Source organism: Neoarius graeffei, chromosome 12 (genome assembly GCF_027579695.1).
Source record: "Neoarius graeffei isolate fNeoGra1 chromosome 12, fNeoGra1.pri, whole genome shotgun sequence".
NCBI lineage: Eukaryota > Metazoa > Chordata > Actinopteri > Siluriformes > Ariidae > Neoarius > Neoarius graeffei.
In genome coordinates, this window is record NC_083580.1 from 51,527,854 (window position 1) to 51,540,162 (window position 12,309).

At 42.4% G+C, this 12,309-nt stretch overlaps 1 protein-coding gene across 1 annotated transcript in view; it reads right to left on the bottom strand.

The window, feature by feature from the left end:
• Positions 1-437: 437 nt before the first annotated feature.
• The window catches only part of si:dkey-112m2.1 (transmembrane protein 132D), a 424,830-nt gene continuing 412,958 nt past the window's right edge, over positions 438-12,309 (bottom strand). Inside the window, exons 7-8 of the mRNA XM_060935984.1 lie at positions 2,345-2,536; positions 438-1,499 (exon numbers count right to left, since the gene is read on the bottom strand). Coding sequence (XP_060791967.1) covers positions 438-1,499; positions 2,345-2,536 — 1,254 coding nt within the window. The remainder of the gene's footprint in view (positions 1,500-2,344; positions 2,537-12,309) is intronic.

Consider the following 12,309-nt stretch of genomic DNA (forward strand, 5'->3'; position numbering starts at 1 on the left):
ACCCAAAGAAAATTAAAACTTGTGCACCAAATTCTAGTGGTTTTTTTTATTAAATATCTATAGTGTATAATCATTCTGCCACAGAAGAAGAACAGTTCAAATAAATTACTGAAAGCCCAAATATTTCCATGACATTCATATCCAAGATGACATTCATGTCACTGTATGTAAACTTCTGACCACAACTGTATGTATGTATGTATGTATGTATGTATGTATGTATGTAGTTCTCTGCAGTTTCACAAGCATCCCTGTTGGCCTTCAATCCTAATGATGAATGCCTTGTGACAGTTGCCATGGAAACAAGACCCAATGAATGGACTGTCTTTTCATGGTGAGATGTGAGCCGGTCGGCACCCCACTCCTTTACCCTGAAGGCATATGGGTGAAGCTACACTCTGCTCCAAAACATATAGCTGTGCTGGACTCATGAAGTGCTATGCGACATTCTTTGTGGCATTCTCATTTAGCCTCTCCATGTAGCTCCGAAGTTCTATGGAGTCCCCAAGCTCGATGTCCGGGCAAACCCACTGGATATCATTTTTCCCAATGCCTAGTGGGCTTGTACCCAGGCAGTCATTGCCTGGCTTGGAGTGGCTGAAGGTGGTGAATTTAACCCGTTTCCTCTTGGTGGTGGGTGAGTTTCCTGTCTCGCTCTTGTGCTCTCGTCCTCCCTGACCTTGTGCACTTTTCTGGCCCAAGAGTCCATTGAGGAGCTGGCTGGCCTCCTCTATACCCAGGGTAGAGTCCATGGGCGCGCTGAGCTCATCCTGCTGTAAGCACATGCCATCATGGTTCTCCATTAGCTCACCTTCGTGCCCCAACCACACCCAGTCATGAGCATGTGTCATGCTCTCCTGGCCTTCCAGGGGGAGCTGTTTGTTTTGATACTGGAGGGCATAGGAGACACAGTTGATGAGAAACACCAAGATGGCCAGGCAGAAGACTCCCAGTAGGGCATACATGCCAATTTCAAGGTCTGTCAGGCTGCGTCGGGCTTGTAGCAACTCTTCTTCTGTGGTGCGTCCATGAGGAAGTTCAGCCTGTGCTGGAAAATTTGAGAAGTCTGCAGGAATATCTCCAATTGGGCGTTCATCTCCAAAAGGAGAACCCGTTTTAATGGTCGTGGCTCCTCTGTTGACCATCCCTGCCTCTGAAATGGAGTCTCCAGTGGATGGAGAATTGGGTCTGTTCCTCCTGTTGTTGCCATCATCATTATGGCTAAATTTAACGCGAACGTTTGCACTAACTGAAGCCAGAATGTTACGGCGCTTGTTTTTCTGGCACGAATCGGCTCCGGACATCTCAATGCGCAGCAGCGTGCCCTGACCCTCACCTTTCACCACCACCACTGGTGACCTCCACCACACGGCCCTCTGAACAGAGACCACCCGCTCATCCAAGGATGTGGCTGTCAGCATAAAGTGTGCAGGATCATAAAGGTCAAGCGGGGTCACAGAGCCATCACTGAAGTGCAGCCAAGCACTGACAAGGGACTCCTGCAAAAACAGACAAGATTTAAAAATATTGTAAAGGAGCAATGAGGAAAGTTTCACTAATGCACTCAGCTGCTTGTGTGGTGAATTGAGACTGGAAGGAAAAACTCAACAAGCCTTTACTGTTTTGAAAACTGACCTCTGTTAAAACTATCTAAAACAAAAACTATTTGTAGAAGGTCTACACACTATTGTGGCTGGAGGCAGAGTCAATTTCCCAGCCAGAAAATAAAGACTTAAACAAGATGCTTGACTTAAATAAATAAATAAATAAGCCAACAAGATCCATTGCAAATGCAAATAAAGCAAATTTAAAAAAAATTAGTTATTATTACAGATCTAGAAACACAAACAATCCAAACAGCACCTTTAAAATGCAGAGACAATTTAGCAGATAGCAATGCTTCAAACTAGCCTTTGGTAATGTTGAGTGTTTTGGCTGCATAACACTCTGATCAGCAGGAAATCATGTCTCCTGGTTCATTTAATATATATCAAACTGGAGGAGAAAGAAGACTCCTGCTGATACAAAGGATTGGCCGAGTCAGGCTAATCAGGGTCATTCCAACATGACTTGCGATAACAAGCAGGAGGTATGAATTGCAGGTTCATGGTTGTGGTGATAACAAAACCATAGTTGCTCATCAATGTTTCCTCTGTGCAAAGACTTGGACCTGTTGCGATTGTAATTATAATAATGGTCAAAAGTATGCAGCAAGCCAATTTTTTTTGAGCCAGAAAGGATAGGACAATTCAAAGCAGGGACAGAGTTTAGTTATATGTATGTTTCACCAGATTAACAAATCATAGATTTTCTATTTGTTTACTGAACAACAAATGAGGTGCACCTGTTTCGGGTTGTGCATGATGTCCTGGGTGGTGGCTGTGGCTGCAATGGCCTTGTTGCTGCCCGGACTGAGCTGCAGGGACAGTGAAAGGCCTGACACAAGCTGCACGCCGATATCTGTAATGCTCACTTTATCATCCAGAATTCTCACTGTCCTCTCTGCCAGGACTGAATCCGACAGGGGGGACATCACCTGGGAGAAGCGAGAGAGCAGACAGTCTAAACCACACAGTCGCAGGTGTTTCTCTTATATACTATTCAGATAGGATTAGATTTCTGGGCATGTCTATTAAATGTTGTGAAGGATATCTGTAGTAATTATGATTAATTCACACAGAAAGAGTGATCTTTGTATAAATCACAGCGCTAGAAGTGTCTTAGTGATATATGCATGTTTGTCACATTAACTATTTCATGATTGCTATATAGATCTCATTTTAATAAAAACAGTAGTTTTTAGCATTTGTTGTAGTGGGATTGGCCATGCAAGTTATGCATGAACATGTCTGTGTAGGATGTACTAATGACAGGAGCTCACTAGTGTATCCTAAACCCCAGAAAGCACTGACATCCTTTAAAATGTTGTCTATAATTTATTGTTTTGATTTTGAAAATTGGCAAGTACTCAGTTTTAGTCGACTTTGATGGGACATAACAAAAAAGAGTAAGCACTTCCTGTACATGGTGCTGGTGTGTGTTTATACCGAAACGCAAAACTTCTTTTCCCACAGGATATAATGGAATCTTTACCAATACATTAATTCAGACGGGATGCTTATTATGCATATTATACTGCTCATTTAAAGCAGTGAAAATACTGCATCAACATCTCTGCAGCTGTGCGCTTGTGCAGTTCATAAAAAAGGACCAACATGATGGATTCAGATGGGAATAAAATCGCAGAGACACTCCTTTCATAATTACATTATCCCCATGTAAAGCTAGCACAGTCTGAATATGGCTTTACATTTTTGCATAAGGCATGGTGCAGGAACACTACATTAAAAATAACTGCAGCTTGGAGTTCTACAAGGGAATGACAGTTCCTCAGCGCCCTCAAATCAGCACCTTATTTTGAAGCACAGAACCAGCTGTGATATCCAAGTGAAGTGCAGCCTTTCCATACACCTCAGTTAAGGCAACACTGCTGCCTCCATACTTTCACATGTTCCTCTGTCATAATGAGTGTCCCTCGTCTCTGTCAGAGACAAGCACAGCTCACATTGCCTCCCACTTCCTCCACCACTCAACGTCTGCAAGCTTCAGCTCCACTACTCACCAAATCTACATTTTAGTCCAGCAGTATGACTATAGGTATAAAATAAATACAACTCATCGTCCAACTTCTTTACCATACAGCAACTACATACCATCCCCAGAATGTACTCAGTCATACAAACAGAAATGAGTAAATAAACATGCTTCTAAAAACCTTAAGAAAATGTTGCCATCTAATAAAAAACCCAAATAAATTTTAATAAAAGAAAATTAAACAGAAAATGCAGATAAAATATACAAAATACATAAATTCCATAAATTAGCCATCATTATACAGGAGTGCAATGAGGAATCCCACTTAGACAGAAAGACAGAGAGACAGATGGATGGACAGATGGCTTGGATGGACAGCCAGACAAACATATAGACAGTTTCAGATTTTACAGTTTGTAGATACTCAAACAGCACAATTAAAATTAAAGCAATAAATAAGTTAACCTTAAGATAAAGTGTTACAGTAGTCCAATAAATTAAATGCCAATGTATACAAATAAATAAATTAATAAAAAAAATAAATAAATACACATTAAATACGTAAATAAACACATTCCATATACTGACCATGACTGTACAGTATGGAAAAATCCCAAACTGTTGTTGTAGAGGAATAAACAAACATAATTTTGCAAGTTGGATAGTCTATTAAAAATTAACTGAAGTTATAAGGTAAACATTTACATAAACTTTAGTTGTAGCTACCGTGGGGCTATGATTTTTCTTTGTTTTTCCCCAAAGAATTTCTATTTTTGTTGTTTTTTATTGGTTGATATGTCACATTAAAGATGAAAAAACATTTGACATGCTTTATCATGGTTTCATAACAAATAAAATAAATAAATCAACCAACCAACCCTGCAATTTTAACAGGGGTGTTTAAACTTCTTATATCCACTTTTGGTAAGTAGATAGGTAGGTAAGTAAGTAGGTAGGTAGGTAAGTACACAAATAAGTAGGTAGGTACAGGGGTGCTTGAAAGTTTGTGAACCCTTTAGAATTTTCTATATTTCTGCATAAATATGACCTAAAACATCATCAGATTTGCACACAAGTCATAAAAGTAGATAGAGAGAACCTAGTTAAACAAATGAGATAAAAAATATTATACTTGGTCATTTATTTATTGAGGAAAATTATCCAGTATTACATCTCATTTCATTATCTCTAGCCACTTTGTCCTTCTACAGGGTCGCAGGCAGGCTGGAGCTTATCCCAGCTGACTACGGGCGAAAGGCGGGGTACACCCTGGACAAGTCACCAGGTCATCACAGGGCTGACACATAGACACAGACAACCATTCACACTCACATTCCAGTATTACATATACACAAAAGTATGTACTCTTGGTGCCGGGTCCCAAGCCCGGATAAATTGGAGAGGGTTGCATCAGTAAGGGCATCCAGTGTAAAACTGTGCCAAATCTAACATGCGGAATGAAAAGAGAAATACCATACCAGATCGGTCGGGGCCCGGGTTAACAACGACCGCCTCAGGTACTGTTGGTCAACAGGGTGCCGATGGAAAGTGTGCTACTGTTGCACCAAAATGGAGAAGGAGAAAGAGAGGGGGGAGGCGTGTTAGGAGAGAGCGTGAAAGATGGAAGGGAAGGAGCATAGAATTGAGGATAGGAACACTGAATGTGGGAATGATTGACTGGCAGAGAGTTAGCAGGTATGATGGAAAGAAGGAAGTTGGACATTTTGTGTGTGCAGGAGATGAAGTGGAAAGGAAGCAAGGCCAAGAACATTGGAGATGGATGCAAGTTGTTTTATTATGGAGTCAATGGAAAGAGAAATGGTGTTGGTATTGTTTTGAGGGGAGAGTTGGTTAACAGTGTGATTGATGTGAAGAGGGTGTCAGATAGAGTGATAAGCATGAAGTTGAAGATTCAAGGAGTGGTAATCAATGTTGTGTGTGCATACGCCCCACAGGTTGGATGTTAGAATGAAGAGAAAGAGTCTTTCTGGGAAAAGATGGATGAAGTGGTAGAAAGTATACTGAGGGAGGAGCACGTGCTGACAGGAGCAGATTTCAACGGACATGTTGGCGAGGGAAACAGAGGAGATGAGGACGTGATGGGCAGATATGGTGTAAGAGAGAGAAATGTGGAAGGGCAAATGGTGGTTGATTTTTCAAAGAGGATGAATTTGGCAATATTCAATACATACTTCAAGAAGAAAGAGCAGCACAGAAGATTGGGATACAACATCAAGTGGTTGTGTGCAGGATGAGCTTGAAAGTGAAAAAGAGGAAGCGTGAAATAGTGGAGCTGAAGATTAAGTGGTGGAAACTAAAAGAGGTTGAACATCAGAAGGAGTTTAGGGAATAAATTAGATGAGTATTGAGTGGTCATGGAAGTCTGCCAGAAGATTGGGATACTACTGCTGTACTTGTAAGAGAGGCAGCAAGGAAGGTGCTAGGGTGGTCATCGGGAAGGAGGAAGGAAGACAAGGAGACATGGTGGTGGAACAAAGAAGTGCAGGAAATTATAAAAGAGAAGAGGCTAGCAAAGAAGAATTGGGACGATCAGAGAGACAAGGAAAACAGGCAGTTATACAGAGAGACGAGACAGAAGGCAAAAAGAGCGGTAGCGAAGGCAAAAGCAGATGCATACCAGGAGTTGTACGAAAGACTGGAGACCAAAGAAGGAGAGAAAGACCTGCATAGACTAGCTAGGCAGAGAAACAGGGAAGCAAGGGATGTACAGCAGGTAAGACTGATGAAAGATGTAAATGGAAATGTGCTGACAAACAAAGAGAGTGTATTAAGAAGGTGGAAAGAGTACTTTGAGGATTTATTAAATGAGGAAAATCCAAGAGAGAAAAGGCCAGATTCATTGGAGACAGCAAATCAGGAAGCAGATTTGGTTAGTAAGGATGAGGTGAGGGCAGCCATGAAAAGAATGAAGACTGGGAAAGCAGTCGGACCAGATGGTATCCCGATTGAGGCTTGGAGATGTTTGGGTGAGATGGCTGTGGAGTTCCTAACGAGATTGTTTAATAAGATCCTAGAGAATGAGAAAATGCCGAATGAATGGAGAAAGAGTGTGCTAGTCCCAATATACAAGAATAAGGGAGATGTACAGAGCTGCAGTAATTACAGAGGAATAAAATTGATGAGCCACACCATGAAGGTATGGGAAAGGGTATTGGAGGCGAGATTGAGAAGAGAGGTAGCAATCTGTGAACAGCAGTAAGGGTTTATGCCAAGGAAGAGCACGTTGGATGCAATTTTTGCTTTAAGAATGTTAATGGAGAAGTATAGAGAAGACCAGAGAAAGCTACATTGTGTGTTTATAGACCTGGAGAAGGCATACAATAGAGTGCCGAGAGATGAGTTATGGTATTGTATGAGAGAGAGTGGAGTGAATGAGAAGTATATTAGAGTGGTGCAAGACATGTATGAGAACAGTGAAACAGCAGTGAGGTGTGCAGTTGGAACAACTGAATGGTTCAAGGTGAAGGTGGGACTCCATCAAGGATCTGCTTTGAGTCCTTTTTTGTTTGCCATAGTGATGGATAGCTTGACGTACGAAGTGAGGCAAGAGTCACCATGGAACATGATATTTGTGGATGATATTGTGATATGTGGTGAAAGTAGAAAGGAGGTTGAGTTGGGTTTGGAGAGATGGAGGTATGCATTGGAACGAAGAGGAATGAAGGTGAGCAGTAGCAAAACAGAATACATGTGCATCAATGAGAATGGGGATGAGAGTGTAGTGAAGATGCAAGGAGTAGACGTAAAGAAAGTTGGTGAATTCAAGTACCTGGGGTCAACTGTGCAGGAAAATGGAGGCTGCGATAGTGAGGTGAGAGAGTGCAGGCAGGGTGGAGCAGTTGGAGAAGGATTTCGGGAGTCATTTCTGATAGGAAAGTCCCAGCAAAAGTGAAAGGTAAGATGTATAAGACAGTAGTGAGACCAGCTGTGATGTATGGATTGGAGACCGTACCCTTAACAAGGAGACAGGAGGCAAAGTTGGAGGTGGTGGAGTTGAGGATGTTAAGGTTTGCAATGGGAGTGACAAGGTTGGACAGGATAAGGAACGAGCACATCAGAGGGACAGCACATGTGGAGAGCTTGGGAATTATATGTGCGCATGCGCCAGCTTGCGTGCAGCCTGCAACAAATGCTCCTGATCCTTTTTCTCTATTTTTTCTACTTATCTTTTTTGTTGTTGTTTTTACCGTTACCATAACACTGTAATCAAGCCACTATGAGGGTTGCAAGAGTTTGGGTGTTTTTGCTCGCAGTCGCATAACTTTTTTTCAACGCAGCCACGCAACAACTCCACGCCACCCACATTGTTTACACCAGGGATCAACTGATTGAACTGAAGCTGGCTGCTCTAGTGACAAGACCGGAAGAGATCCCTGTGGAAATTTGGCAGAAAACACACAGAGGATGCAGAGGAAATAAGAAGCTATGGAGGAAGAGGGTGGCTTTGAGACAATGGAAGCTTATTGAAAAATCTTATAAGCCATGTCTCCTCTCTATCATCATGGGGAACGTGAGGTCCTTCGGGAATAAAATGGACAAGCTGACGGCACTGGCCCAGAGTCAGACGGAGTATCGGGAGTGCAGTTTAATGTGCTTCGTGGAGACATGGCTCAGAGATGGGGACTAGAGTCTGAGACTTGAACTCAAGTTGCACTTAAGTCACGCAAACAAAGACTTGAAACTTGACTTTAGACTTGTCCTCAATGACTTGAGACTTGACTTGGACTTGCGTGTTGTGACTCGTGAACAATGTTCATTTCACGGAAGTATTTATTTCATTAATTTAGTTTTTCCAATGTGTTGCCTAGCCTTATGGGAAAATCGGAGGCAGATTGAATATTTCCCTCCCTTGATAGGCTATTACGCGCAACGTAACGCATGCGTGCAGCCACAGATTTCAAATCAACACTGACCGTGGCGATGGCAAGTTCACCTGGAACTGTGCCATTTGTTATCGCATTTGGATATAAAGCCTTCACACAGACAGCTAACAAGCGAACGGCCACTTGCAAAGTGTGTGGCATCAGGATAAATGATGTCGGCTCAACTACATCCAACTTTATCAGGCACCTCAGAACGCACAAGGATAGGTCAGTTACTTGGTTAGGTGAAATGAAAATTTAGCATGTATGGATAGATAACGTTACCACTAGCAAACTAATCGAACCACAGACTACATGCAGATTATAGATTTATTGTTACCCGCCCGACGTTAGGGTTTTATTTGATTAACATCTCATCACGTTTGAGCCTACTATTATACTCTGCTACCTGTTACCAGATAGTGGCAGAGTAGGCTGTATGGCTGTAGTTCATGGATGTAGCCTAATGTTAATCTTATGCATTAATCGCGGTTTCAGAAGAGGCTACTGTTATGATCTGGTAAAACTACATTCAGCTCCCCAAGTGTTTATTCAGAAAAAATATTAAAACGTATTTCTTTCAGAACGTCTATCACAAACATACTGTTGGCCTATTCCACTGTATTATTACTGTTAGCCTAATATTGCTCTGGAGTAAATGTCATATTTTGGACAAACTGAATGTATACAAAATAGCCTACTGGATTTTACTGCAAAAATGCAATATGGTATAAAAAATATTGCATCAATACAGTTAATATAAAATAACAGCAGGGTTTTTAATTTTGAAGGTACATCCACATATAGTATTTTGTCTATAAGCAACAATTAGGTTTATCATCCATATTTTATAAATGGATTTGTATGTTCATCTTCAGGTTTGCAGAATTCAGCAAAGCAAAGACAGGGACCAGTGAAGAGGGACAGAGCAGCACTGAAGCTTTCTTGGTTCAGATGAGAGGTGTGCAAGTATACCATCAGGGTCATCCTCGACAGAGGATCATCACTGAATCAGTAATCAATGACCTTGTCATTGGATGCAATTTGCCCCTGTCTTTGATTGAGCACCCCAACTTCAGGAAATTTTTGTCAGTGACAGAGGAGAGATATAAACCAGTAAGTTGATGCACAGTTACAAGATGTCTGAGTGATCTAACATCAGAGAAACAGGCCTCTATCAAATCAAAACTAGAAAAGACAGGCACTGTGGCTGTGACTGTGGACATTTGGACAGACAGGACCATGCGAGGCTTTATAGGGGTAACAGCCCACTTCATGGAGCTAGACAGAAGTAGCCCAAGACTCCAGACAGTTCTTTTAAGTTGTGAAAGATTCACAGGGTCACACAATGGTCAGAGAATTAGTGATGCATTTGAAGAAATATGTGACAACTTTCACATCAAGCACAAAATAGATTACATTATCTGTGACTGCATCTAACATGAAGAAAGCTTTCACAGTTTGTTTTCCCTCTGCTACAAGTAGTGAAGATGATAATGAAGGCCTGGACAACAGTGATCTCTGGGAGGACCTAAGTGAGGAGTACCAGGATGACATGGAAACTATCCAGAGCAGTTGCCGACAACAACGACTGCAGTGCTTTGCTCATTCACTACAGCTTATCGTGCAAGATGGACTGAAAGAGACAAAGGTTCTGAATAGTGCCATGGCAAAGGTGACCAAATTCTGTAGTTTACTGCATTCCACTTGTGGCCTAAAAGAAGCATTTGAGGCAGAGTATGGAGCCAACTGTAGCATCCCCTCAGCTGTATCAACGCGATGGAATAGCACTCTCCGCCTTGTCCAGGCAGTGACTGATTTCCAAAGTTTGAATGCACTCCTGGAAGCTCAAGGTCATAAAAGCCTGTGTCTATCAGCCAGAGAATGGGGACAGCTGAAAGAGCTTGTGGATGTTTTGGCCCCATTTCAACAAGCCACAGACCTTACTCAAGTGGAGAAAGTGGTGACCGTTAGTGCAGCGCTCCCTTGTGTGCTCTCACTGAACAGTCACTTCATCAGGATGCTGAGTACGACACGTCACCTGGTGGCTTTAGTGAAAGCACTGCAGAAGTCCCTCCAGATCCGGTTTGAGGGGATGTTTGTGAATGTCAGAATGGATGGCTCCAGTAACCTGGCAGTGGATCTTCCATTTGGAGATACTCTCTACATGATGTCTGCATTGCTAGACCCATCATTCTGCTTCTTTTGGCTACAGCAAGATGTCCAAGGGCCAGACGAAGTTAAGAGTGAGGTGAAAGAGATGATTATAGGTAGGTATACACAACCTTGCTAAACACCTGAACATCACATTATAGAACAAAATACAAAACAAAACAATAAGATTAATTTGTTTATTAACTTTACCCTCAACTCTGTGTATATTAATGTGTATGTGTAATGTGATGTATATGTACATTTCTTAATGTATCCTGTGGTATTTTTTCAAAATATATTTATCAAATTCAAACAAAGCTTTCATGTTTCTTCACATTACACATTGAAATAGCCCTCCTAGGTTACCATGCTCTGATCAATTTTGATATTGTGTATAATAGCCTAATAGATGATAAAGTACAGTAAATGCTTTCAATCCAAAGCATACAGAAATGCAGTATCATCTCAGATAGCATCTAATGAGAAAACGTTAATTTCAGTCATTTGAGACTTGAGACTTGACTTGGACTTGGGACAAAAGACTCGAGACTTGACTTGGCATTGCCCCTCAAAGACTTGAGACTTGACTTGGACTCGAGTACAAAGACTTGAGACTTGACTTGGAAAAAATTACTTGTGAACATCTCTGACATGGCTGCACAGGGATGTTCCTGACAACAGTGCTACAATCAAGGGCTTTCACATGGTGCGTGTGGACAGAGACCGTGCCAGGAGCGGTAAGCGCAAAAGGGGAGGGCTTGCCATTCTTGTGAACAACCGGTGGTGTAACCCAGCTCACATCACCGTGAAGGAGCACATCTGCAGCCCGGATGTTGAACTGTGTGCTGTTGGAATTCGTTCATATTATCTGCCCAGGGAGTTTTCCAATGTTATCATGGTGGCTGTTTATGTTCCCCCCTCTGCAAACCCGCACACTGCTTGTGACACTATCCACTCTGCAATAGCCCGGCTACAGACTCAACACCCGAGTGCATTCATTGCTATCTCGGGTGACTTTAATCATGTTAACTTGGACAAAACACTTTCCACTTTCACCCAATTTGTGAACTGTCCTACCAGAGAGGGAAGAACAATAGACCTGCTGTATGCTAATGTTAAAGAGGCTTACAGCTCTTCCCCCCTCCCCCCACTGGGCAGGTCAGACCACAACCTGATTCACCTTTCCCCCGGCTATGTGCCTCTGGTGAAGAGACTGCCCACCACATCAAAGATAGTGAGGAGATGGACAGATGAGGCCAATGAGACACTGCAGGGATGCTTCAAGGTGACAGACTGGCAGACACTGTGTAAGCCCCATGGAGATGACATTGATGGGCTCACAGAGTGCATCATGGGATACATCAACTTCTGTGTGGACACCATTGTCCCAGCTAGGACTGTCAGCTGTTACCCCAACAACAAGCCGTGGGTAACGAAGGACATCAAAGCCCTTTTAAATGAGAAGAAGAGGGCTTTCAGAGCCGGCAATAAGGAGGAGGTGCGAGGAGTACAGCGTGAACTGAAAGCAATGATCAGGGAGGCCAAGGATAAGTACAGGAGGAAATTGGAGTGGAAACTCCAACAGAACAACATGAGAGAGGTGTGGAGTGGAATGAAGACCATCACTGGTTACAAGCCAACCAACAGTGAAGGAGTGGATGGCAATGTGGAACGGGCG